The sequence below is a fragment of the Candoia aspera genome, chromosome 16 (genome assembly GCF_035149785.1).
Source record: "Candoia aspera isolate rCanAsp1 chromosome 16, rCanAsp1.hap2, whole genome shotgun sequence".
NCBI classification, from domain to species: domain Eukaryota; kingdom Metazoa; phylum Chordata; class Lepidosauria; order Squamata; family Boidae; genus Candoia; species Candoia aspera.
In genome coordinates, this window is record NC_086168.1 from 1,793,331 (window position 1) to 1,819,633 (window position 26,303).

The following is a 26,303-nucleotide window of genomic DNA, read 5'->3' on the forward strand; positions in this document are numbered from 1 at the left end:
GGGCTGTGAATGCAATACCAGCCTGCCTTCTCTCCCCCCAGATCCCTGCCACAATGGGGGCTCCTGCTCCGACAGCGTCAACGCCTTCTCCTGCAACTGCCTGGCGGGTTTCCAGGGCCCGGAATGTCAGGAGGACGTCGATGAGTGCGCCAGCAACCCCTGTAAGAACGGAGCCAACTGCACAGACTGCGTTAACAGCTACACTTGTACCTGCCCATCTGGCTTCAGCGGGATCCATTGTGAACACAACACTCCAGACTGCACGGAGAGGTAGGTTCATCTATGACAGTGTTTTTCCCACTTGGCCGCTAAGATGGGTGGAGTTCAACTCCCAGAAGTCTCCGGCCACCATGACTGGCTGGGGAATTCTGGGAGTTGAAGTCCACCCATCTTAGAGTAGCCAAGTTGGAAAAACACTGATCTAGGATGTGGCAGACAGACTGAAATGGGCCTCATCTTACCTGGTCTACACATTTCATTTAAGGTCCGGCATCTCTGCTTATGCAAGGCGTAAAGCAAGGCCAGGGGTGGGTGACTTTCTCTCTTCCTCCTGTCGCTCAGCTCCTGCTTCAATGGGGCGACCTGTGTGGATGGCATCAACACCTTTACTTGTGTCTGCCCACCCGGCTTCACCGGCATTTACTGTGAGCACGACATCAACGAGTGTGACTCCAGGCCCTGCTTGAATGGCGGAACGTGCCAGGACAGCTACGGGACTTACAAATGCACCTGCCCACAGGGGTACACGGGGCTTAATTGCCAGGTAAGTTGTTATTCCAACCCAGTGCTCCTGATGGGATGTTCTCTCCAGATTTTCAAGGACATACAGGCAGTCCTCGTTTAGTGACCACAGTTGGGACCAGCAAGTTGGTCATTAAGCAAAGCGGTTACAAACCGATCTTACTTCAGCTTTCCTTTGCTTTGCAGACCTGCAAAGATTATAAATGCAAGCACTGGACATAAAGTTTTTTTTCACTACCATCGTAACTGTGAACAATCCCTAAATGAGGCAGTCTCGCTAAACAAGGACTACCTGTAATGTCAGGCACTGGTGGGGAAGAACATGGCTTAGGGATCAAGGCTGATGTGGAAGGAAAGAGGCAGGGAAGTGCTTGCAAACATTCTGAACAGCAGCGAGGCTGTTCACCATTCTGCATTTTTGGCTGGGTTTGTCTGTCCCTTGGGAATGCTGAGGAGTGAGACTGTACTTTACCTGTTGGTGTTTTGCTACCCATCAGTTATTTCACCAGAGGCAGCCAAGAACTCCTGCAAAGCTGGCATTCCGGGACAAATGTCCCACTTGCCTAATAAATGGATAAACTGAGATGTGCCTCCAGAGGGAAGCCCCACCTCTTCAAAGGCTTTTGAGCATTGCAGAATGTGGCAGTGATGGATCAGACTTGTGTGCAAACCACTGAATTGGGGCTACCAATTCTGCACAGCGTCACTTGGACGCTGTCCTTTGCTGGGGCCGCTCTCCAAGGCTTCTCTCGGCTCCGCATCCGGGGGACACCCTGCTCCGTCCCCTTGCCCGCGTCATCCTCTTCCCCTCTTCTCTGCAGAACCTGGTGCGCTGGTGTGACTCCTCTCCCTGCAAAAACAGAGGGACGTGCTGGCAGGTCGACAACCTCTACCGCTGCGAGTGCCCAAGCGGCTGGACTGGTCTGTACTGCGACATACCGAACGTCTCTTGCGAGGTGGCTGCGCAGCGGCAAGGTGAGTCCGCCTTCCCACTCGGCTTTCTGGCCTCCATGCCGGAGGACGGGGACCTCCTTCCGGGATCCTCAGTCTCCATCCAGGAGGAGCACTGTCCATCCCAGGACCTGCCTTGAAGTCTGTCGGATGAGAATCTTCCTGTCCTGACTGTTGGGCGAGGGTGGCAAGGGGCTGGAGGGAGGAGCTGTGCCCTCGGCATGCCCCTTTCTGGCCCGTCCCGGCCTGCCACGTGTGTCTGACGGCCTCCCTCCATGGCCCTTGCAGGCCTCGACATCGCCCGCTTGTGCAGGAACTCCGGGCTCTGCATGGACAGGGGCAACACCCACTTCTGCCACTGCCAGCCTGGGTACACGGGCAGCTACTGCGAGGAGCAAGTGGACGAGTGCTCCCCAAACCCTTGCCAGAACGGGGCAACTTGCACGGACTATCTGGGAGGCTATTCCTGCGAGGTAGGCTTCCCACCCAGAAAGGATGCGGCTGGTGGGCTTCCGTGGGTGCAGGGGATCAGGGGCCACTTTCAGGAAGGCAGGATTTCGGTCCATAACTCGGCGCCAGGTTGGGAGGGTGCCTTTGCCGGGGCACAGGGCCCTTTCGTCGTTTCCCAGTGAATGTCCGGAGGCAGAGGACCCCTGGCAGGCCAGCCTGGCTCTCTTGCCCAGCTCAGAGGAGGCTGCGTTGTCCCTTTGTAGTGCGTGGCAGGCTACCACGGCCAGAACTGCTCAGAGGAGATAAAGGAGTGCCTTTCCCACCCCTGCCAGAATGGAGGAACTTGCATCGATCTGCTCAACACCTACAAGTGCTCTTGCCCCCGAGGAACTCAAGGTAAAAGAACCAAGCTGGCCGGGCAGGGGGTGGGGATGGGCCACCAAGCAGAGATCCAGCACCATGCTCAGCTTGGCTCTAAACAGTGTCCACAGGAGTAGGATCAAAAAGGTCAGGCCTAAAGGGGAGGGGCTCCGGTCACATGGTTGTGGTTGCCATCTCAACTCTTTTGACCCTGGCCCTGTGGAAACCCTGGCCCCTTCTGGGAACCAGAAAGCAACTCGCTTCGGATCATGCCTCTGGGTTGCAGCGTTGGGCTTTTTGCAGATTGGAAGGTGGGGCTGGAACGGAAGGAGGCGAGCTGGGGGTCAGAGAGGTGATGTCTGTCTCCCTCTGGTGGCAAGAGCGTGGTCACATACGTTCCTTTGCTTCCCATCTGTGGGGTTCCAATAACCCATAAATATCGCGGAGGTAACACATTTTACAGGACTGGTGAGATTTTAGCCTGGGATAAAATGGAACAATATAGAGCAGCACCTGGCTGACCGACCATAGCTGGTATCAAAAGATAAGCAGGGTTGGACCTAACTTGTATTCGAATGGGAGACTACCAGGAAATCCCAGGGACTTAGGAATTGAAAAAGCATCCCGGAAGAAGGCAATGGGAATCCGTTTCTCTATGGCCACTGAAAATTGCTGGGCCAGCTTGAGCTCAAACGGCAGCATGGATAATGAGCCGCTCACAGTGGGTAGGCTGTCCCTGTGCTCTTCCGAAAGATGGAGGCTGAGATGGGGCTTTCAGGGGTGGCCTGCAGGCCTTGCGATGCATGAATAAACGGGGTGGGCACTGCCCAGCTCAGTGAACCAACTGCCCCCTGCCTCCCCAGGCGTGCACTGCGAGATCAACATCGATGACTGCAGCCCCCCCACGGACCCCAAGACCCTGGCCCCCAAGTGCTTCAACAAAGGGAGGTGCGTCGACAAGGTGGGGGGCTACAGCTGCGTCTGCCTGCCGGGCTTCGTCGGGGAGCGCTGCGAGGGGGACGTCAATGAGTGCCTCTCGAACCCCTGCGACCTGCGGGGGACCCAGAACTGCGTGCAGCGAGTCAACGATTACAAGTGTGAATGCCGCCCGGGTTACGCCGGTGAGTGCCCAGGGGGGTCTTGGGAGCCGGAAGTGGAGTCGGACCAAAGGCCCCTCTGTGGGTCCTGCAGTGGCCAGTTGGAGGCACGGGCAGGAGGGCAACATCCTCCCTCCCAGGCTGGTATCTTAAGGGCCGCCTGCTGGGATTCCCAAAAAGCAAACAGCCCTCAAGTTAACTACTTTTAAAACTGGCCACATCTGTCCCTCCCTCCCTTCCTTCCGCTATCTCTCTCTCTCTCCTTCCTTCCTTCCTTCCTTCCTTCCTTTTGCTATTTTTCCTTCCTTCCTTCCTTCCTTCCTTCCTTCCTTCCTTCCTTCCTTCCTTCCTTCCTTCCTTCCTTCTTTCCGTCTTTCCTTCCTGATTTCTGGCCCACCTTTGGTCCAGGATGTTCCCTCTATTTTTCCCAGAGCCACAGCCCTGTGAGGCTGGTTAGGGAGAGAGTGAAGTCGTCCATCTGGGGCATTCTGGTTGCCTCTCGTAACCCCCCTTTGCCCTTGGGAGGCACCCTGTGCAACTGGCTAGGCAGGAGCCCCTCCGGACCAAGTGCAAGTGCAGCTCCTCTCCGCTGCACGTCGAAGCAGCCTCGCCTCTTTTCGGGTTTCGGTGGGAGCCTGTAAAGAACGAGGCGCCTTTAGTGCAGCTCTTGAACGGCAGCTTTGTTTTAGGCTGCCGTGGAAACCGAAAAAAGGGGTGCTGCTTTCATGAACGCAGAGAGGTGCTGCGCTTGTGTGTGGTCCGAGGGGGTCAAATTAGTATTTTTATCTGGGGGCTTCACAAGGATGATTCCACAGGCTTACTGTAAGTCGTCTTGGAGAAAAAAAATAGGTAGCGATTTGCTTGGTGTGGCTGATCCGCTCTGAGGCTGATTTCTTGGGGCTTTGAAATGGCTGTGCTAAAATGAGGGGGAGTTGGCGCTGAATTTTGGAAAATCCAAAGCTCCCGCCAGTTCTTCATTGGGGAGAACCTAAAGACACCCTATTCCAGTCTGCAATTGGTTTGACCTCCTTCACAAACTACGGAAGAGTCTTCCCTTTGACACAATTGGAAGGAAAGTACAGTAACTCCCTAATTTTAAATGCACTTGTCCGTGGAGAAGTTGCATCTGGGGGTGGGGATGGCTGGAAATACTCTTCCTGTAATGATTTTTAAGATGTACCCATAACATTTTCCTTTGTTAAAATGCAAGGAGGGACAGAGGAATTAATATTTCCTATCTTTGAATCACTCAGTACAGGGAGCTTAAAAAGTTGCCAAGTTTTGATCTGTTGCTATCCTGGCATGCCATTGTTTATAGCAGCCTTTCTCAACCTTTTGAGCCTGGAGGAACCCTTGAAATATTTTCCAGGCCTCGGGGAACCTCTGCACATTCAGGCTCAAAGATAGGCCAGAGGTTACAAAATTATTATATTCGTTTCATGGGTAGGACTGTATAGATGCGCTAACCGTGTTCTTAAACTAAAAATAAAGAATGAAGCTTACCTCATTAATGTGAAGCTGCCCGAATTTGAAATCGTTTTTCAAATAAATTGTGACCTCCCAGGGAACCCTAAGGCGTCATGGAACCCTGGTTGAGAAACCCTGGTTTATATTTTAGTTCCACTACCGAGTGTTACATTGATTTTAACTTAAAGCAAGAGACACAGTAAATGTGTAAGCTTTTATTTACTGGCCACTGAGTGCAATAAACTGTCATTACAACTCATACAAAGCAGTGACCCATCTCCATAGAAGGTTTCCAAGCAGGTGTGTCAAAGAAGCTAAGGCAAGGCATATCCTTCATCCCGAACTGCAGAGGACAAAGCTTAGAAGCCTTACTCGGTCCGAGCTCCACCTGAAGCCCTGCGTTCTTGTCTCCTTCCAGGACGGCACTGTGAAACGGTAGTCAACAGCTGCCAAAATAGACCCTGCCGGAATGGGGGAACCTGTGCCATTGCCAGCAACACCCAGCGCGGCTACATCTGCAGGTGTCCTCCGGTACGTGGTCTGCTTTTGGTCAAAGGGCAGGGGGGCTCCTAGAAGTGTGGTGGTTCAAGCAGGATGGTGAAGCACCAGCTTCCCAGCCCCCCGCCCCAATCTTGGTCAAGATGGAATGGCTGAGTTTGCAGAATGGGTTGAACTGGGTTCTTTAAGGACTTAGTGGCTGTGTTTGCCCCAAATGTGCCAAGCTGGGCCAGCCTTTTGGAGGGTGTGTGAGGGTACCACCTCACCCCACTTGGGAGTTTAAGATTCCATGTATGGTGCAGACACAGAAATTAATTAATCCAGGAAGCAGGTGAAATGTGTTGTATGAACACAGGTTCAATAAAATGAGCAATGCTTTGTCATCATGTCTGGGGGAAATCCAGCTGCTTCTCTAGGCAGCCTGCAAGGTTCCTGGTGCCCAGCAGCTGACCAGAACAGGAGCTGGAGGGTGGGTGGGTGGGAGAGGCATCTTCTGACCCCCGTGTGGGCTCTTGCCATTTTAGGCTGGATCTGTGGAAGGGCTGTTTCCAAAGGACTGCCCTTTATTCTGCTTGATCAGACCCCGCCTTGAGTCCTCTGTCCCGTTCTGGCCTCTCCGAGGATTCAGAGGACCGGGTTAGAGAAGGGAAACAAGGGGACGGGGACTGGACGGGATTAGGAGAAAGGTCTGAGAAGAGAAACTGAGGAGTCTGGAACCATCAGGTCACTGGAAGAGGAGGCTCAGGAATACGAAAGGAAGTCCTCTTGTTCCAGAGTGGAGAACATGGAACCGTGTGTGGAAAGCCTAGGAAGGCGCTTAGGACAAAGCTAAGAGTAACTTGACAGTGGGCCCAGCGACCCAGCGGGCGGCATATCCCCCCTTTGCTGGATGTGTTCTTGCAGGGACTGGATAGCCCCCCGTCCGGGGTGCTGGACCCCCCATCTCAGGGTCCTTCCAGTTGCAGGATCCTGTGCTTCTTCCCCTCTCAGGGCTTGGATGGCGCCTCGTGTGAAAACGACTTGCGCAGCTGTGGGATGCTGCGGTGCCTGAACGGCGGGACCTGTGTCTCCACCGCCAAGCAGTCCAGGTGCCTGTGCGCACCAGGCTTCACGGGCCCCGAGTGCCAGTTTCCCTCCCACAGCCCATGCCACTCCGGCCCCTGCTACAACGGGGGCACGTGCCAGTTCACCAAGGAGCCGCCCCACTACCGGTGCGTCTGTCCCGTCAACTTCAACGGCCTCAACTGCCACATCCTAGACTTTGAGTTCCCGGGGGGCCCCGGCCAGGACATCACCCCTCCCCTCCTGGAGGAGCAGTGCGAAATCCCGGGCTGCCCCAGCCTCGCGGGCAACAAGATCTGCGACTTCAAGTGCAACAACCACGCCTGCGGGTGGGACGGCGGGGACTGCTCGCTCAACTTCAACGACCCCTGGAAGAACTGCACCCAGGCCCTGCAGTGCTGGAACTACTTCAACGACGGCAAGTGCGACGTCCAGTGCAACACCAGTGGCTGCCTGTACGACGGCTTCGACTGCCAGAAGATCGAGCTGCAGTGCAAGTAAGGTCCAGGGTGCAAAAGCGTCGCGTGCCTTTCTTCCGCTTCGCCAGGCTTAGGCGGTTCAAGGGGGCTCGCTTTATTTTCTTTTCAACAAGGCTGGGGGGAGAAAAAGGTAGGAATGCCCATTGAGATGCTCCCTGCTACCGCTCTGAGCATATGTCCCCGAGCATCATTTTCCCCTGCGCTCGCCCAGTCCTTGCAGCACAGCGATCGGGACATGAGGCAAGCGGGGCTTGGTCTGTCGGCAGGCTTGTGGCAGGGCTGAGGGGGTGCCTGGCCTACGGTCTGCCAGCTGGCTTCCGTGCCTGAGGGAGGGCTAGCGTGCGGGTCTGCCTGCCCCGAGTCCAGCGCCTTCACCACCACCCCACACGGGCTCCTGGGCTGAGAGAGAAAGACTGCTCAAGGACCCCCCAGGAGTTTCGATGGCCGAACGGGGACTAGAACCCAGGTCTTCTCGCTCCTAGTCCAACACCTTCCCCACTGGGCCAGCCTGGTTCCTGGGCTGAGTGGGGGGGACTGGCCCAAAGTCCCTCAGGTAGAGATTCAGGAAGAGGACCTTGATGGAGATGTGCAAGAACCATTACTAGCCGAAGGAGCCGAAGCATTTTTTAAGTCCTGAGAAACCAGAATAACATTTGGAAGCCCCCTAATTTACATGAGGATGAGAAGGGGGAGGAGGCCCAGCACAGTCTGGAAGATGCAGGGCTGTTATTGGAGCCAATCCCAGTAAAAGCTGCTTTAGCCTTCCGGTGGAGTTGATTTCAAGGTCTGGCGTACCTGGTGCGGCTGACGCTCAGGAGCTTCTGCAGCTGAAGGAAGAACCGAACCTGGGCCTTTGTGAGAACGAGGGAGCGTCTCGGACAAGACCCCCCTAGTTCTCAGGAAGACAAAGGGAGGGGAGGGGGAAAGACATTCAGGCTTGCAAAGCTCTGTTGCTATATCCTTGCAATAAAAGTGCCGTTAGCCTGCTCAACTTTGGTTTCCTAGCCTGGTCTACCTCGGAGGGCTGACAGAGACTGACTCTCAGCTTTGCGAGAGGTCAGTTCCATGAAGCGAAGGGATGAGGAAGGTGCCGCCAACCGCCATTTTTTAACCTCTTTGTGTCCTTTCGTTGGAACTTTTCAAGCTTTTTTGATGTTCGGCCCCCTTTCTGTTGAACTGTCCCACTCCCCCTTGCCTTGGGTGTGAATGTTGAAATGGGGCCCCTCTTCTGGGCCCCCAAAGATGAGTTTGGGTGGCGTGCTTGGGAGCACCAGCAGCTGGCCTCCTGTGTGTCCAGGCGATCTGTGGCCTTGGGGGGTCCCGTCGGCCTCACTTGTTTCTCTCTCCATCTCGGCAGCCCTCTCTACGACCAGTACTGCAAGGATCACTATTCCGACGGCAACTGTGACCAGGGGTGCAACAGCGCGGAATGCGAATGGGACGGCCTCGACTGTGCCAACAACGTGCCCGAGAAGCTTGCGGAGGGGACCCTGGTGGTGGTGGTGCTGACCAGCCCTGAGGTCCTGAGGAACAACTCCCTTAACTTCCTGCGGGAACTCAGCCGCGTCCTGCACACCAACGTGGTCTTCAAGAAGGACACCAAGGGCGAATACATGATCTTCCCTTATTTTGGGAATCCAGAAGAACTGAAAAAGCACCGGCTCAAGAGGTCCACGGACAGCTGGCCAGAGGTGTCTGAAGTTGTGTTTGGGGTGAAGGCAGCCCTCTACTCGAGGGTCAGTGGGAGGCCAAAGAGAGAGCTGGACCAGGTGGACATCTGTGGGTAAGCACCACAGCCAGAAGTGAACCGAGGTGGCTCAGGCAGGATTGTGGGCAAGAGGCCACTCAGGGCAAGGCCGAAAGCTGCAGCAGGATGATGGGGTGATGTTGGTGGCGTTCAGGAGACCAAACCTAGGCCTGATCAGCTGGGGTGAATAGACACTGTGTCCAAGTGACCAGAGCAGGGTTTTTGAGAAATGCTGGCTGGGGAAATCTGGGAGTTGAAATCCACACATCTTAAAGTGGCCAAGGTTGAGAAATACTGGGCCAGAGAGAATATTCTGAGAATGTTCGAGATAGAATATTCAAGGAGGATAGCCCAAAGGCCTGTGCTGAGCTTTGCTTGGTAAGTGGCCACCCAGCACGATGTGCAATGTGGCTACAGCTGAGCCAGGGTACAACTGGGAATAGTTTTAATCAGCCCTGGGACTGATGGAGATGTCAGTAAGTCCTGCGTAGATGGATGGAGATGGTAGAAAGCAGCGTGAGAGTCTCTTGTCGCCTTCCAGTTGGAGCACCGTTGCTGATTTCTGTATGTTTTCTTTCCCAAAACCTGCAGGTCAATTGTTCACCTGGAGATTGACAACCGCCAGTGCATCCAGTCCTCTTCTCAGTGCTTCCAGAGTGCCACCGATGTGGCAGCATTCCTGGGAGCCTTGGCCTCAAGTGGAAACTTGGACATTCTTCCCTACGAGATCAAAGCCGTGAAGAGTAAGTAGGCCTGTTTATGATCCCCCTCTGGGGACTCACCAGGGGATCCCAGGGGTTGGAAAACCCATTTAGCACCTGGACGTAGGGCATCTCGCTTCCAGCTTGGTTTCAACCGATGCCAAGTTGCTGGGACCTTCATGAACGGATGTTGGATAGATGTGCTCCAGGTTCACTGCATGGGAGAATAAATGTCCACTGCCAGTTGGTTCCCCTGCCTCTGTAACCCTCCACATTCTGGAACCTGACCCCAAGTGAAGCATTTGTGTGTAGGGCAGCATCTTGAGCTTACAGTCAGGTTTGGGCCCCACAACAGAACACACTCGTTTTAATACATTAATGCCAGAACAGGTCCTGACTTGGGCGTGATGTTGTTATTCCTTTATTTGCTCTCATTTGCCTGAAACCTGGGAAGGCAAGTCCCTAGTCCTCATGGATTTGAAAAGAGACTGACCTTAGGCAGCTGCTGCAAGAGCAGTACGATACTTGTTTATTAGACCAGCATTTTTTATACCTGGTCATGGCCACGGAGAAGCTAATAAAAATTTTAAAAATGAGAGAATATTTATTTTATTTATTATTTATTTATTAATCAAATTTATCCCGAAAGGGACTCTGGGTGGTTTACAATAAAAGATAGATAAAAATATAAAACTATAAAACCCTACAATACAAATACAATAAATATAATAAAAACCTCGATGGTTAAAAGTTCTTTATGATTTGCAGGCAGAGCTGGGTCCTTCTAAGAAACTAACCATCCCCAGGAATGGCTACTCTCCCTCCCGCCCCAGGCATAATTACAGAACCAGGTCTTTAGCTGTTTCCTAAAGTCCAGGAGGGAGGGGACTAACCTCACTTCCGGGGGAAGGATATTCCAAAGGGCGAGTGCTATTGCAGAGAAGGCCCGCCTCCTGGACCCCGCCAGATGGAATTCTCTTGCAGACGGGGTCCGTAGCATGCCCCCTCTACACGACCGGGTGGGACGGGCTGATGTGATGGGGAGGAGACGGTCCCTTAGGTAGCCTGGACCCGTGCCATGCAGGGCTTTAAAGGTGATAACCAACACCTTGCATTGGACCCGGAAGCAGACTGGCACCCAGTGCAGCTCGCGGAGCAAAGGAGCGACGTGTGCTGATCTTGGGAAACCCAAGATCGCCCACGCAGCTGCATTTTGCACCAGCTGTAGCTTCCGGATACTCTTCAAGGGTAGCCCCATGTAGACCGCACTGCAGTAGTCTATATGGGAGATAACCAGGGCATGAGTGACCATTCGAAGGGACTCTCGCTCCAGGAAGGGGCGTAACTGGTTCACAACATGAAGTTGCGCAAAGGCCCTCCTCTTCGAGCAGGAGCCGTGAGTCCAGGAGGACCCCCAAGTTACACACCGGGTCTGTCTGGGGCAGTGCAACCCCATCCAGAACTAAAGATGACAATTTCCCAGAAATCGAGGAGCCATTAACCCACAGCCACTCGGTCTTACCAGGGTTCAGTTAAAGCCTGTTGTCCCCCATCCAGGCCCCCGCAGCCCCCAGGCACTCGGAGAGGGTGGCCACAGCATCACTTGCTTCACCCAGGATGGAGATGTACAATTGGGTATCATCTGCACATTGATGATACTTCACCCCATAGTGATGGATGATCTCGCCCAGTGGTTTCATGTCGATGTTAAAAAGGAGCGGAGAGAGTACCCAACCCTGCGGCACCCCACAAAGGAGGGGCCGTGGGCTCGATCTCTCGCTCCCTATCGACACCAACTGGGACCGACCCTGGAGGAAGGAGGGGAACCAGCACAGAACCACGCCACCCACCCCCAACTCCCTAAGTCAGTCCAGAAAGATACTGTGATGGTGCCTATTCTAAAACACTCTCAGACTCACAAGCAGGAGCTTAATAATATCTGGTTTATTTGAGAATAGTATGCAAGTACAAAGAAAGCTGAGAATGATGAAAGCGCGCCAAAATCAAACTAAACCCCCCCAATACAAATGAAGTCCCCCCCCCGTACAATCGTCTCAAATTCACAATCCCAGGTGCTCCTAACGAGTTCTGCTGATCAGCGGGAAAAGACCTTGAAGAGAGAAGATAACCCAAACACATTCCATCGAAATGAACACAGATGGAGGGCTTGGTACAAGGTCCCACAGCAGGTCCCTCCCAACCAGAAACGCGCGTCAGCGCCTTGGCATGTGAAACGTTACGATGTACAATGCACATTGAAACGGTGAACATGACAGATACTATGGTCAATGGTATCAAAAGCCACTGAGAGGTCAAGAAGAGCAAGGATGGATGCACTGCCTCCATCTCGCTCCCTCCAGAGGTCATCCATAAGTGCAACCAATGCCATTTCCATCCCATAACCGGGCCTGAAACCTGACTGAAAGGGGTCTAGATAATCTGTTTCATCCAGAATCCTCTGGAGTTGCAACACTACCACCTTCTCAACCACCTTCCCTAAAAAGGGGAGGTGGGAGACTGGGCGAAAATTGTCCAGTATAGTAGGGTCCAGCGATGGTTTCTTGAGGAGGGAGCGCACCAGCGCTTCTTTAAAGGCTGCTGGGAACACCCCCTCTCTCAAGAATGTGTTTACCATCGCCTGGACCCAGCCACATGTCACCTCCCGTGCTGCTTTCACCAGCCAGGAGGGGCATGGGTCTAATTGGCACGTGGTAGCATTTATAGTCCAAAGGATCCTGTCCACTTCCTTGGGTTCAACAGGATCGAACTGGTCCCAGATAACCTGGTAAGTACATTTCCTGGGTATCTCCTCCGACTCTATCTCACGCTTGGAGTCTAACTCGGTCCGGATCCAAGCGATTTTATCCTGCAGGTGCCCCGAAAATTCCTCCATACAGCCCTGTAGATGGAAGTCTGACTCCCCTTCCCCTAAAAGGGATCGGGTAATCTTAAACAGGGCACCGCCGGGCGGCAATCTGCGGATGCAATAAGAGTGAAGAAGTACTAAAGCTTCGCCGCTCTTGCCGCCACAAGGTAGGCCTTAATCGCAGCTCTAGCTTGTGTGCGGTCGGGTTCGGTCTTCGTCTTCATCCAGCGGCGCTCTAGGCGTCTCTTCACCCTCCTCAAAACCCTCGGCTCCTCTGTAAACCACGGGGAGTGCCGGGTTTGGGTGGGCAAGAGAGGCCGCACAGGCGTGATCCTGTCCAAGGCTCCGGCCGCCTCCCTATTCCAGGCAGCAGCCAGGGCCTTCGCTGGACCGTGCAGGAGAGACTCGGGTATAACCCCCAGCTCCCTCTGAAACCCAGCCGGGTCCATCGGTCGCCGGGGGCGGACCAATCCAATGGGTCCGGCCTCCCTGCAGAGGGGGGCAGCACAAAAGAATCTCAGGGCCACCAGGGCATGGTCTGACCATGACAGTGGGGACAGATCTACCTCTCCCCTCAGGTCACATTGCCACTGCTCCAACAAGAAAACCAAGTCCAGAGTGAGGCCACTGTCTCGAGTTGGGTCCCGAATGATCTGAAACAGGCCCATGGCTGCCATGGTAGCCATGAACTCCTCAGCCGCATCCGAGTAGGTAGGTTGAAGTCCCCCAAGACCATAAGCCTGGGGAACTCCACCACCAACCCTGAGACGGCCTCAAGCAGCTCAGGCAGGGAGGTTGCCACGCAGCAGGGAGGCTGGTACAGCAGCAACACTCCCAACTGTTCTCAGGAACCCAATTTGAGAAACGGTCTCACAACCAGCTACCTGTGAAGCAGCGCCCCTGACAGCCACTAGGGATTCTCAGGTGACAACAGCCACCCCTCCTCCCCTGCCCTGAGGTCGCAGCTAATGCCACTCGAAACCCAGCCGGGCATATCTCCGAAAGAGCAATACCTCCTCCCACGCCCAGCCAGGTCTTGGTGATACACGCCAGGTCTGCCCCCTCTTCTGTGATCAAGTCACATATGAGGGGGGCCTTGTTTATTGACCTGGCGTTACAGAGCAGCAGCTGAAAGTCAGGACAACCACGAGCCTGCTGTCCAGGGCCCAGGTTCGAGCACAGAGGGCCGGAACGCGCCACAGGTAACAAGCACCGTGGGCGTCTTTAAAATATAAATTTTAAAAAAGGTGGAGCAGAGATGCACAGGCCATTATTTATATCAGCCAATCATCAGACCTGGTCCCTGTAAAATATCCACCCTTGCATTAACACAGAGTAATTTGGGGTTTCCCACCAGATTTCCAGTAACAAAACTTGCTTGGATTCTAATCTTACAGAATGTGATTAGGCTAATAATGGATTTTATAGCTTGGGGCTAATTCTACCAGACACAGCGTAGAGTCAAAAGATGCATAGATACAGCAAAGGCCCCAAATACATATATGTGCACCGTGTGCTTAATGTACAGCATACAAGCGTGTAAAAAGTCTGTTCTAAACGGTGCGGCCAAAAGCTGTAAAACGCAAGGGGTAAAATCTCTGACGTTTGCAGCAAACAGGACCTTAACCAATTAACTGAATGCCTTTTAAAAGGAAAGTCACATTCCCTCGCTGTTTGTGGGGGCGGGGGCGGGTAGAAATCTATCTCTTAAGTTTTGCCTCTCCTCCAGAGTTTATTTCAAAATAATTATTGCTAGAAAGGGAAGAGGGAGGGGAAGCAAGCCCAAATCGATCAGTGACATGTGAAGAGTTGAAGTTGGCGCCTTTCAAATCCCCCTCAATCCTTTTGACTTAACAGCTCAATGTGGATCCAATGATTTGAAATGGGCTAATCCTTTTTCCCTGAAAGGAAAGAAAGCTTTCTTCCCCAGCGCAGCAGCAGCAGTGGCGGCGGGACCGGCGGAGAGTTTGCAGTGCTGATGAAGCACGTAGAAAATGACCTTCTTGTTCGTCTCCTCCTCCTCCTCCTCCTCCTCCAGAGGAGTTGGGGAAGGGGGAACGGAGGGAGCTGGTGGGGCTGCCCAGACCTCCTTGGTCTCCAGTTTCCCCTTCCCTCTGGCCAGTGGTGCACCTTCCCTAAGTCTGACCCAGGCACTCTTGGCCTTTGCGTTGCAGGTGAAACCACCGATTCTCCGAGGAGCAGCCAGTGGTATCCTATGTATGTGGTGGTTCCGTGTCTCTTCCTCTTCCTCTGCATCGGTGTCGGTGTCTTGGCAAGTCGCAAGCGGCGGAGGGAACATGGGCAGCTCTGGTTCCCTGAAGGGTTCAAAGTGACTGAGTCCAGCAAGAAGAAACGCCGGGAGCCGCTGGGGGAGGATTCCGTAGGGCTGAAGTAAGTAACCCCCCTTCCCCTCGCAGGGATCCCCAGGCAGAGGTCCGGGTGCCGACTGGCATCTGGACCAGTTCTTTTTATCTCTTGGGTTATCGTAGAGTGTTGCTCGCTCTCTTGACCCAGAAAGCCTGGTTCATGCACCGTGCTGAAATAGCATTGTGGGGCAGCATGTTGTGGGAATCCAACCCTTGTCTGGAATCTTAACCCTTGTCTGGGTCGAGCCAGAATGGGATGTATTTGTTTGGGAAAAGCATGTGAAGTGAGCACAGCCATGGTGGTTTAGTGTGTCATAGGAACCCAACTTTCTGGGCACTTTTAATGTTTACAGCACGCCAGCTCTGCCTTCCATTGAGCGAAAGAGACGCTGCTGGGACAGTTGTTTACATTATTTTACCACCTCGTGTCTAGCAGACAGTTTTGGATTTTGGCTTCCTTTTTCAGTCTAGGGAAAGTGGAGGCAAAGTAACGTTCCTGTGACTTTGGAAAGGGCTGGTTTGCTGCCCCACAGAGGGCAAACTGTAGGGCAGAGCACCAGGGCTGCCTTCTTGGCTGTTTCCACCCCACGGGCAGAGGGCACCTGTTGGAAGCAGCAGGAGCATTTATTCCTGCCATCCTTTGAGGGCCTGCTCTCTCAGTGGGCATTGTGGATAAATTTCAGGGGTCTGTGAACTTGGACGGGCACAGAAATTTCAGCTTTATTTTACTAACCTTTAAGTGGAATTCAGCTTTTTGTTCAAGAATGATTGGTTATATTTTATGGCGTCTAGAATCCAAAAATGCTTCATTTTAGCTTATCTCTCTTTTAAATGTATTTATTGTCTTCTTGTGGATTTAATGGATTCATCAAGAAGCCCCGATGTCCTAACAGTCAGGAATCACGCTGAGACGAGGAACAGGTCTCTAGTGTTTATTACTGCTACATAAGACAGAAAATCCTAACAAACTGAAGAAGCGTGGGAAAACCCAGACAGATAGACCCCAAAAGTCAAGGCGGGTCTGTTCTGTGTCTCTTTGAATGGCTGCTTAATTCCTCAGTACTGCGCATGCGTTTTCCCCCCTGGATAGGGGCCCCCTCCTGCTCGCCATCAGCGCTCACGACACCAGATATTACTATAATTTGTTATTTTTAATAGCATTACTGACTTCCTTTTGTAAGACAGTCTATGTATTTTATGTTATGTATTTAAATACATTTTCTTGAGAAAGGGTCCAATGGTAATACGTTTTTAAAAAAAGAGATTAAAAAGAGAGAGAAAACATCCAGTGGTTTCACAAGATTATCAAAGGGTCAGTAGCACAAACAGTCGAAGAACCCCTGGGCAAGACGATCCAAACTTAGACCTGTTTTTTTTTTTTTGTCCAGCTCATAACTCTGGAGGGAGCGTTCAGTGTTTACACAAATAGCACGATTGTTTATAACACAAATCGCATACAATTTGTGCTATAAATACATAGCACAAATTGCATAGCACAAATCATATACAAGCGCATCGCTTGAACCACTTTGTTTCAAGAAGGCCATACAGTCTGGGTCTTCATTTCGGTCCCTTGCTGTTTAGCTTTCCTTCGGTGGAAAGTTTCCAAAATTACTGAATCTAGGGAAGCTTTGAGGGGGGCACCCTTAGCATGGATAGAAGTGTGAAATATTAGAATAATGGGAAGGTTTCTCTTAATCTGGTTTGCCTAATCTTTAATTACTCCACTTTGTTCGGGTGACGGCAACTGCAGCTTGTCGCTTAACTGTTTCCATGTGGGCCTAATTTCCATGCCTCTTCCTTCTCCCTTCCCCCTAACCCACCGTCATCCAGACCCCTGAAAAATGCTTCGAATGGTACCCTGATGGACGACAACCAGAATGAGTGGGGAGACGAAGAGACGCTCGACACCAAGAAATTTCGAGTAAGATTGCGAGGGATCCTTTGCTTCTGGCCCGACAGTTGTGCAGAGGTGACATGGGCAGATGGCGCCCTCGCTCTAGCCAGGCCAGAAAATCCTCTTGATTTTCCTTTTTAACCAGTTCAGTTTGAATTTGAATTTGGAATTTCTCTCAAAGCATAATCTTGCAAGTCTTCAGTGACGCCGGAGCTGGGTGTCCCCGCTTCCAGGGTACAGTCCTCTCCCCGGCTGACTCCGGCCTGGTGTCCCATTTCAGAAGCAATTGGAAGCGAGTTCTCCTCTGGGGGCTTTCTCGGGAGGGTGGGTGGGTGGGTGGGTTCGGGATGGAAGGATGCAACGAGAAACAAGTCTGCAACAGTAGAGGGAGTGAGGGGACTCGAAAACTCCACCAAGAGAGATTCCAGCAGAATTCCCAAGCTCCCTAGGAATAAAGTGGGAGCACACACTTGTTTTTTGAGGGGGTTTGGCCTGAGAAGAAAATGCTGAGAAATAGGGCAGGTTTCAGTACGGGGTTATCTTGTATCCTTACAGGCCTGTCACTTGGGTTAGTGGAAACGTTAGTGCTTTCACGGGGAGAGCTGCGCAGTCAAAATGCATGTCTGTTCCATCTTTCTTCCTTCGTGACTTTCCATGGAAAGAAAGAGGAGTGGCTAAGAGGCAGGAGATGCGCCATCGGGCCCCAGGGCATTCTGGGAGCGAGGGCGTGAAAATAGCACAAGCCCTGCTCTTGGAGAGAAGCGCGTTCAATATCTGGAAAGCGCTTTTTGAACAGTGAAGTTCTTAGTTGCCCAATTAAAAATTTTTGCTCACAGGAACAAAAAAAGGTTGCTCCAGCTGGCTTGCAGAAACTTCAAGAAGCTCTCTGGACATCTGCAGCTTGACGTGTGGATTTCAGACTTCCAAAAATCACCTCTTTGATCCTACGATGATTCTTCCTTTCTCTATTTCCTGCCCTGCCCATTTTTCCCTAGACGTCAAGAAACCTGATTGTGCAAAACCAACTTCTAAATAACACGTTTGAATTTCTGATCTCAAAACATGTAGATCCATGATGGCCTTTCTCTGTAACAAGCACTTTGCTGGAAACGTGAATATAGGCAGCCCTGGCAAGCAGATCCTCACGCAGCTTCTCCTTTGCTCTCTTCCCAGGTAGAGGAACAGGTCATGCTGCCCGATGACCAGACTGACCACAGGCAGTGGACGCAACAGCATCTGGATGCGGCCGACCTGCGCATTTCCTCCATGGCCCCCACACCACCGCAGGGGGAGATTGACGCAGATTGCATGGACGTCAACGTACGAGGGCCAGGTAGGGAGTAAACCTTTAGCACGAGATTGAATGGTGAATCATTGCAAGAGCCAGTGTGCTAGCCTAGATTCTGGAAAAGATCATCCCCCCACCCCCTGAGATCCAGATGTCCTTGACCCTGCCTGTCTTTCAAAAGGCCTCAAAGACCTAGGCCAGGAGCCCATTTTAATTATGTGAACTGTCTTCGGCGTAGTATGCTTTAATTGTTTCTTATTTGCTGTTTTTAGTTTTTTGTTGCACGGTGAGTGGGCGACCACCTACATCACAGTAATAGATAAAGAGCGGAGCAGCCCAGTGCAAAACCAAGGCATGATTTGCGTATTCCTATAAGGGTGCTGCATGTCACGCTTGGGGGCTGTTTCTTTTATCTCCATTGCAAGAACATTTAAGACTGGCCGGTATTATGAGGCCTAATCTGCAGATTTAGGCAAACAGAAAAAAATAGGGGTCCGCAGTGCAGAGACATGAGGGAGAAAGTTAATTGGGGTCTCCAAGAAGCAGCCTTGGTTGTGTGAAGGATAGCGACCTGGATGTTGGAGTTAGTTGCTTCACAAAATAGCTCCTCTCAGGGTTGTACACCAGAGCATGGAGCCCCACTCAGTTTTGGTTCCTGAACTCCCCAGGTCAGTGTTCCTTAGCGCTGATGGTGTTATGCCAGACACTGGTGATGGACAGAACCAAAAGAGATCTTGAATGTTTGAAACCTTCCTGTTCTTGTCTTTGCTTGCAGCGGCATTCACAGATGCCAGGGACTAGACTAGGCTAAGATTGGGTTGTTATGGATCTCTGGGAGGAACCCAGCCCTTGTTTTAGTGCAGACATTGCATCCATCCCTAACATGGAGGGTTTGTGTGGCTGCAGCACCATAGGTGAAGGTGGCCATTGTGTTGGCGAATCTGGGTTAAGCGTGTTCCTTCAGCCCAGCTGCAGAGCTTCCTGTGAGACCAGCTGCAGCCCTCCCAGGCCGCAGAGGGCAACAGACCCCAAGCTTTTGTCCAGCAGTTTCACCCTCTCCCTCTACCTCTATAGCCTCTGTTGGTCAGGGATGTCATAGCGGCTGATGGGTCCCCTTCCTGCCTTTGCAGATGGATTCACGCCCCTGATGATTGCCTCCTGCAGTGGAGGAGGGCTGGAGACAGGCAACAGTGAGGAGGAAGAGGACACCCCTGCTGTCATTTCGGATTTCATCTATCAAGGAGCCAACCTGCACAGTCAAACGGATCGCACAGGAGAGACGGCTCTTCACCTGGCCGCGCGTTACGCCCGCTCAGATGCGGCCAAGCGGCTGCTGGAAGCCAGCGCTGATGCCAACATCCAAGACCACATGGGCAAGACGCCGCTCCACGCAGCTGTGTCAGCAGATGCTCAGGGGGTCTTCCAGGTCAGGGCAGCCCTTGCTCTCATATGAGGAGAACCCTGCCTGCAAAAGCTGGGGTGGTTTACAAATTTTGCACATAAGCCCGTTTCAGATACCCACTAACCAGGGTGCTTCTCTCCCTGGAACAGATTCTGATCCGGAACAGGGCCACCGACTTGGATGCCCGCATGCATGACGGGACCACGCCCCTGATTTTGGCTGCCCGCTTGGCTGTTGAAGGCATGCTGGAAGATCTCATCAGCTGCCATGCTGATGTCAATGCCGTTGATGATCTAGGTACCAGTTTCCCCAAGTCCCCCATGAAAGGTCTGTGGAAGGAGGCCACAGGAATGGCCTGCTGATGGTCTCACCCTCTTCTCTTCCTCCCAGGGAAGTCCGCCCTGCACTGGGCTGCCGCTGTGAACAACGTTGATGCTGCCCTGGTGCTGCTGAAAAACGGCGCTAATAAGGACATGCAAAATAACAAGGTCAGTGGGGCATCATGGTTCAGGACTGGGATGTGAGAGGTCCAGTTTGAGTGGCAGCTTTGGCCCAGTCCCTCTCTTCCTGCAACATGCCCCACAGAGTTTTTGTTGGGAGATGGCCTCATGGAGTGTAGAGAGTAAGGTGACCTGGACAGGGATGGGCAGACATGGGAAGACATGGGCCAAAGTGACAAGGGGGAAAACATGGCTTAAATCCAAAGCAAGAAATGGGCACGAGCAAGCAACTCAGGCAGACACCTCCTTAATTTACATGAGCATTGGTGGTGGGGGGTAAAGTATTTTTTGTGGAGTCCTCGGTGCTCTCTGAGCCTTGCTGTTTTCTTGCAGACGTTTCATTGCCAGAGTAGGCAGCATCTTCAGGGCGAGGAGGGAGTGGGCCTTGCTCTCAGTTTATATGCCGTGGCTTGCCCTGCTTGTGTTGGTGGGGGTGTCATTCTCTCCTTGGTGTCTCTTGGTGTCCAAGGAGAGAACGACACCCCCACCAACACAAGCAGGGCAAGCCATGGCATATAAACTGAGAGCAAGGCCCACTCCCTCCTCGCCCTGAAGATGCTGCCTAGTCCGACTATGAAACGTCTGCAAGAAAACAACCAGGCTCAGAGAGCACCAAGGACTCCCCAGTTCAACCCTGAGCTACAAATACTCTCTTCAAAAAGTATTTTTTGCCTTCCTGTGGAGTTGATTTCTTGGCTTGGTCTACAAAGTGGGGCTGACATAGATGCAGGCTTAAATTCATCAAAGCAGGATGTAAGTGCAAGTCATCCATCAGCCAGGGGACCTCAGCCAGGAGCTCCAAGCATCTGGGGGGCCACCAGGAAGAAGGGAGGGCCTCATCTGAAGTTGAGAAAGCCTTGGCAACTGCTGTGGTCTTGCAGCCTGGGGTGCCCCTGGAGTCTCAGCATGCAAACCAGGCAGCCCACCATTAAACTTCAGACCCCACGCTTGCAGACACAGACATGCCCTCCATATCCTTTCTAGGCAGCTGCTGCTTCCCACAAACATCTGGGCATTTTCCAAAGCTGGCTTCCAATGCCTCCTGCTTCATTGTGCAGGAACATTAGTACAAATGAATGGGCTGATCATCTTGTTAGGGGCTAAGCCAGCAGCAGTTCTCTCTTGGGAATCCAGTCAAGGCATTATTGGTGTGTAAAGAAACAATTCAATCAATTATCTGTCTGTAAAGAAACAGTAGAGCCAGTTTGGTGTCGTGGTTCCGGCACCAGGGTAGAAACTGGGAGGCCATGAGTTCTAGTCCTGCCTTAGGCACGAAGCCAACAGGTGACCCTGGGCCAGCCACTCTCACTCAGCCCTAGGAAGGAGGCAATGGCAAACCACTTCTGAAAAACCTTGCCAAGAAAACTGCAGGGATAGTCCAGGCAGTCGCCAGGAGTCAACACTGACTGGAAGGCACACACACACACACACACACACACAGAAAAGAAACTATGATGGCCATGAAAACAACAACACTGATGGTTATTTAAGACCTTGATTAGGACCAGCTACCAAAGTGTCATTTAAAAAGGGCACACTTTGAATTTTTCTCTTTGGTGGGCACAATTTTCAAGAAGCAGGGGAGTGGAATGAAGGAAGGAAATTCCAAAATCAGAGTAGATGTTATTGAACAAAAGATTTGTTCCCTTTTAACTTCCCTACCCGCCCACCCGCTTTTCCCATTCAAAGCAAGGCAGCTGCATATTCTCATTGATTCCGGGGGGTTTTCCTGTGTTTTAGGAAGAAACCCCCTTATTCTTGGCAGCTAAAGAAGGGAGCTACGAAACGGCCAAAGTCCTCCTGGACAGCTTTGCCAACCGGGACATCACGGATCACATGGACCGCCTGCCCCGCGACATCGCCCAGGAGCGCATGCACCATGACATTGTGCGTCTCCTGGATGAGTACAACCTGGTGCGGAGCCCACCCTTGCACAATGGGCCCCTGGGGGCGCCCACCCTGTCCCCACCGCTGTGCTCACCCAGCAGCTACATGAGCAACCTGAAGCCGGGCCTCCAGAGCAAGAAGGCACGGAAGCCGAGCACAAAGGGGCTGAGCTGCAACGGGAAGGAGTCCAAGGGGCTCAAGGCCCCCCGGAAGAAGCCACAGGAGGGCAAAGTATGCCTGCTGGACGGCTCCGGCATCCTGTCACCGGTCGACTCCCTGGAGTCTCCCCATGGGTACCTGTCGGATGCGGCCTCCCCGCCTTTGATGACGTCCCCCTTCCAGACCTCCCCTTCCATGCCACTCAACCACCTGCCTGGCATGCCTGACCCCCACCTCAGCATCAGCCACCTCAACCTGGTGGACAAGCCGGATCTGGGCCTGGGGGCCAACCAGATGCAGCCGTTTGAGTCGGGGCCGCCCCGCCTGTCCCACCTCCCCATCTCTGGCCCCGGCACCCTCCTGGGCGGGGCCCCGCTCAACTTCACTGTCAGTGGGAGCCAGTGCGAGTGGCTGAACCGTCTGCAGAGCAGCCTGGTGTCCGGCCAGTACAACCCGCTGAGGAGCAGCCTCTCGCAGGGCACGCACCCCACCGGCCAGGCCCTGCAGCAAGGGCTGCTGGCGCCCCTGCACAGCAGCGGCCTCCCCGGCACCGCCCTGCCCCCCATGATGGCCTACCAGCCCCTCCCCAACGGCCACTTGGTAGCCCCTCCCCAGCCGCACTTGCTGCAGCCGCAGCAGCTGCAGCAGCAGCCCCCACCACAAGCCCATAGCGGGGCCACGAACAATGCCCCCCAAGTGGGGGGGAACTTCCTCGGGAAGGAGCTGAGCCAGGCGGACCTGCAGCAGCAAGGGAGTGGCGGGGCTCTGGCCGTCCACGCCATCCTGCAGCAGGACACCCAGGTGCTGGCGACCTCCCTGCCCCAGACCCTGACAGCCACCCAGTTCCTGACCCCGCCCTCCCAGCACAGCTACCCATCCCCCATGGACCACACGCCCAGCCATCAGCTGCAGGTGCCCGACCACCCCTTCCTCACGCCGTCCCCAGAGTCGCCGGACCAGTGGTCAAGCTCCTCCCCACACTCCAACGTCTCAGATTGGTCGGAAGGGATCTCGAGCCCTCCCACCAGCGTGCAGCCGCAGGTGGGGCGCATCCCGGAAGCTTTCAAGTAAGGGGGGCCCAAGCGGCACCCAGACAGCAGCCACATGAGGTGGAGAGGCGCCACGGCTGGACTGGAGAACCCCTTTTCCTCCTTTTTGTAAAAAAATATTTTTGCATTCTTGTAAGTGGAAATGTCAATGTGTTTCCCCCCCCCTTTTTTTACTATTTATTTATGTACTACTTTTTCTTTTATGTGAAAACACTGCCTTTTTATTTATATGTTCTGTTAAGAATCCCATGGGCTGCATTTACTATTCCAAGAAATAGAAAATCTATTAATGGGGACTTTTTTTTTTTAATTGAGGACATTTTTTTCAAAAGAAACATTTGTATCGTGCTTTTGCCTAGAGAAACTCCCATCTGTAAAGCTATAAGCAAAGATCCATGATAGTAAAATGACCCGTATTTATTGATCAGGATATTTTTCCTGTTCATTTTTAAAACTGAATAAAAAGGGGAAGGGCAATTTTTTTTAAAAAATGTACCTATATGAGGAAAAATGATAATTTAAATATAAGTTGATGGTTTATTTTTAAAGAGTGCTTTAAAATATTCCCTTGGGGTTGAGGATATAGATATATATGTATATATCAGCTTTTTGCATCTGGATATTTCCAGACGTGTTAGATTCCAATCCCAGAATTCCTAGCTAGCTTGACAGGTGGGAATTCTGGGAAATGGTATTCAATACATATGGGAAGTCCAAGGATATGGGAGGTTGATATATGGAGTGGGAAATATTTTAGAATTCTCACCATGAATCTCTGTATTAAAGTTTCAGTATTACAAGTTTATCCATCTTTTTGCATGAAAGCTGAACTTGTTCCTTTATTTATTTTAAATATTGCCTATGATCAAAAATCAGGATTGGGGGTTTTAAGCTGCAAATTGAATTCCAGATGCTTCCATCCCTCTTCCTACCCCACAGATGTGCCCCACCTGTTGCAAATGTAAAAGGAACGAACAACCTCCACTGGGCCAAGCATAGAATAAGGGAGTAACAGCCTGTGTTTTTTAGTGAGGCAGTTGTGATAATATCACAGTCTTGGGCAATGTACTTAAGAACAACACCCTTCCTTTGAAGAAAACAAAAAGTTACAAAAAGAAATACTAAAATGACAGGAATGGTTGAGGGTCTTTTGGCACACACAGCAGGAAGATGGAGAAATGCAATCTCCATGGGACTCCTGTGTGGGAGTGAGACCATGTCAGCCCCATCTGGAGGACGTTGCCTCCTAAACCCCACCAAGAGGCAGGGATGGCAGCCGTTCACTTCTATGGGAAGGCAAGATTGGGGTCCTGCTTCAACTAACACTCTTCCTTGGCCTTTCAAGTTGACCTGCCTCCTACCTGCAGAGAGCCAAGTGGGTGTTGGCTGGGGGCAATGGGGTCCAGTAGACCCACCACGTTAGAAAGATGGTGGGCTGGGGAAGGCTGATGTAGTGGAAGTTGGGAATGAGAAGTAGGGGAAGTGGGTTCCCTGGGTTTCAAGGATAATCCCTTCTTCTGGAGACAGGGACCCTAGACAGAGAATTAACTCCGCTTGCTGAAGTCCAGGGCAGAAGGTTCAAACTCTTCTGTCTGTTTCTTGGCCTCCAAAGCACAGGAGTGTGTCCTTTAAGTGGTGTGATGGGAACTGGCATGCCAGTGGGGTTCAACCAGAACGTTCATGGGCTAGGTCAATGTCTTGAGGCAGCAGCGTCCAGAACTTTAGGCAGTGTAGATTAAAGGCGGGTTACCATCCCTCAACCCAGCAGGAGGTGGTCGGAGAAGGCTGGACATTGCTTCAAATTCAGGGTTTCTAGAGGAGCAGAAAGGGAGTCATTAGCAGGCTAGCAGCTGCAAGAAGCCACTTTTGATGCAACTGGGATGTGGCTTAGCAACTTCCATGAGTTGACCACTACTTGATAGTATCAGCTTCTACCCAATTCCAGAATGCCAATGTCCTTCCTTTAATTGCTGGTGTGGGATCCTTGAAATTCTCATTACAGAACTGCCAACAGAAAGCAGGGAAGTGAGTTTTTGTCCTCCACCCTGTCCAGCGAAAGAGCTTCCTACTTTTTAGGATCGGCACCCTGTGTTTGCAATGGACATATTCTCTTTTAGAGACCAGGAGAATGGGGCCAGCAGGGCGGGCGGAGCAGCTGAATTTCTATACAAATAAATACAGAGAGAGAGTATGCGCCTATGGCAAAGCTAATGTTTTGTATATATGGGGTGGGTTTTTTTTTTACATAAAATGATATGGGTGGATTTTGTTTAAAAAATCTAAATGAAAGAAAACATTGCACTGGTGAGGGATGTTGAAAATATTGCTCAAAAACAACAAAAACCAGGCTTAGCCAGTAAGAGTACAAACCTGTGCTTGTATCCTTTGGACTGAATTTAAAGGAACGGCCTTCTCAGTAAGCCAAGGTAGGACTGATCTGTAACTGCGCTGGCAATGCATCTTTGGGCAAGATAGTACCTATTTTCATGGACTGTAATCCACAAGAGAATGTTCTTCACGCTTTGGATGGTGAATACGGTAGCGCCATCTCTTGGGAGCATCTTCTGATCATCTCCCAAGCTCCTTTTTCGCTTGGAGAAGGACCTCTGGAGGACCCACCTCTTAGGAAACAGGGAAGTGCAGATACTGGGCATCTCAGCAGCGAGTGATTTTTAAACACCCCTCTTGGTGTCAAATCTTTTTTATGTTTTATAAATTAGACTGTAGTTTATAAGTTGGAGATGTGGGAGATCAAAAACAAGCAAACCTTCTGTAATTAAAAAAAAAACACCTGCAAAATTGTAGTTTGCAAAAATGATGCCTTTTATTTTATTTTGTTAAATGATTTGCAATAAACTATGCCAGTGGGCATTTAGAAATGTTGGTTGTGGTCTTCCTTTCCTTCCAGGTTAGGTAACTTAATTCAGGGAAGGAAATGTGTAGAGTCTTTCCCAACACTGGAGGGGCTCATAAGCCCTTAAAAACTTCCTTACACATTTCAGTGAGATAAAGATGTTGATTGTGATAGAAAAACATCAGAGCCCATTGAGGCAATACCTTTAATCAGGTTGACCAAAGTCCTACCAAGGTACTGTACCCTTTCTAGTTTACAGGAAAAAATCACAGCGTTAGTGGGGGTGGGGTGGGGAAACAGGAGAAAATAAAATGTAACTGATCTTGAAGTCATCTTGGTACATCATGCCAGCTTACCTGTAAGATGGGGTGGTGAGGCAGGTCAGACGTGCAAACTCGACCTTACCAGGTCCAAATGAGTTAGATGTGATAAGAGCTAATAAAAATCTTGCTGGGAAAAATCACAAGTAAATGTAACTCTCC

General features: G+C 51.8%; 1 protein-coding gene across 1 annotated transcript in view; it reads left to right on the top strand.

Moving 5' to 3' along the window:
• The window catches only part of NOTCH1 (notch receptor 1), an 85,605-nt gene extending 59,755 nt beyond the window's left edge, over nucleotides 1-25,850 (top strand). Inside the window, exons 18-34 of the mRNA XM_063316205.1 lie at nucleotides 42-270; nucleotides 562-763; nucleotides 1,563-1,716; nucleotides 1,981-2,165; nucleotides 2,406-2,538; nucleotides 3,366-3,623; nucleotides 5,485-5,597; nucleotides 6,555-7,123; nucleotides 8,463-8,888; nucleotides 9,444-9,595; nucleotides 14,594-14,810; nucleotides 16,619-16,709; nucleotides 17,856-18,015; nucleotides 19,101-19,396; nucleotides 19,522-19,669; nucleotides 19,763-19,860; nucleotides 21,613-25,850. Coding sequence (XP_063172275.1) covers nucleotides 42-270; nucleotides 562-763; nucleotides 1,563-1,716; nucleotides 1,981-2,165; nucleotides 2,406-2,538; nucleotides 3,366-3,623; nucleotides 5,485-5,597; nucleotides 6,555-7,123; nucleotides 8,463-8,888; nucleotides 9,444-9,595; nucleotides 14,594-14,810; nucleotides 16,619-16,709; nucleotides 17,856-18,015; nucleotides 19,101-19,396; nucleotides 19,522-19,669; nucleotides 19,763-19,860; nucleotides 21,613-22,989 — 4,808 coding nt within the window. The 3' untranslated portion in view covers nucleotides 22,990-25,850. The remainder of the gene's footprint in view (nucleotides 1-41; nucleotides 271-561; nucleotides 764-1,562; nucleotides 1,717-1,980; nucleotides 2,166-2,405; nucleotides 2,539-3,365; nucleotides 3,624-5,484; nucleotides 5,598-6,554; nucleotides 7,124-8,462; nucleotides 8,889-9,443; nucleotides 9,596-14,593; nucleotides 14,811-16,618; nucleotides 16,710-17,855; nucleotides 18,016-19,100; nucleotides 19,397-19,521; nucleotides 19,670-19,762; nucleotides 19,861-21,612) is intronic.
• Nucleotides 25,851-26,303: the final 453 nt, after the last annotated feature.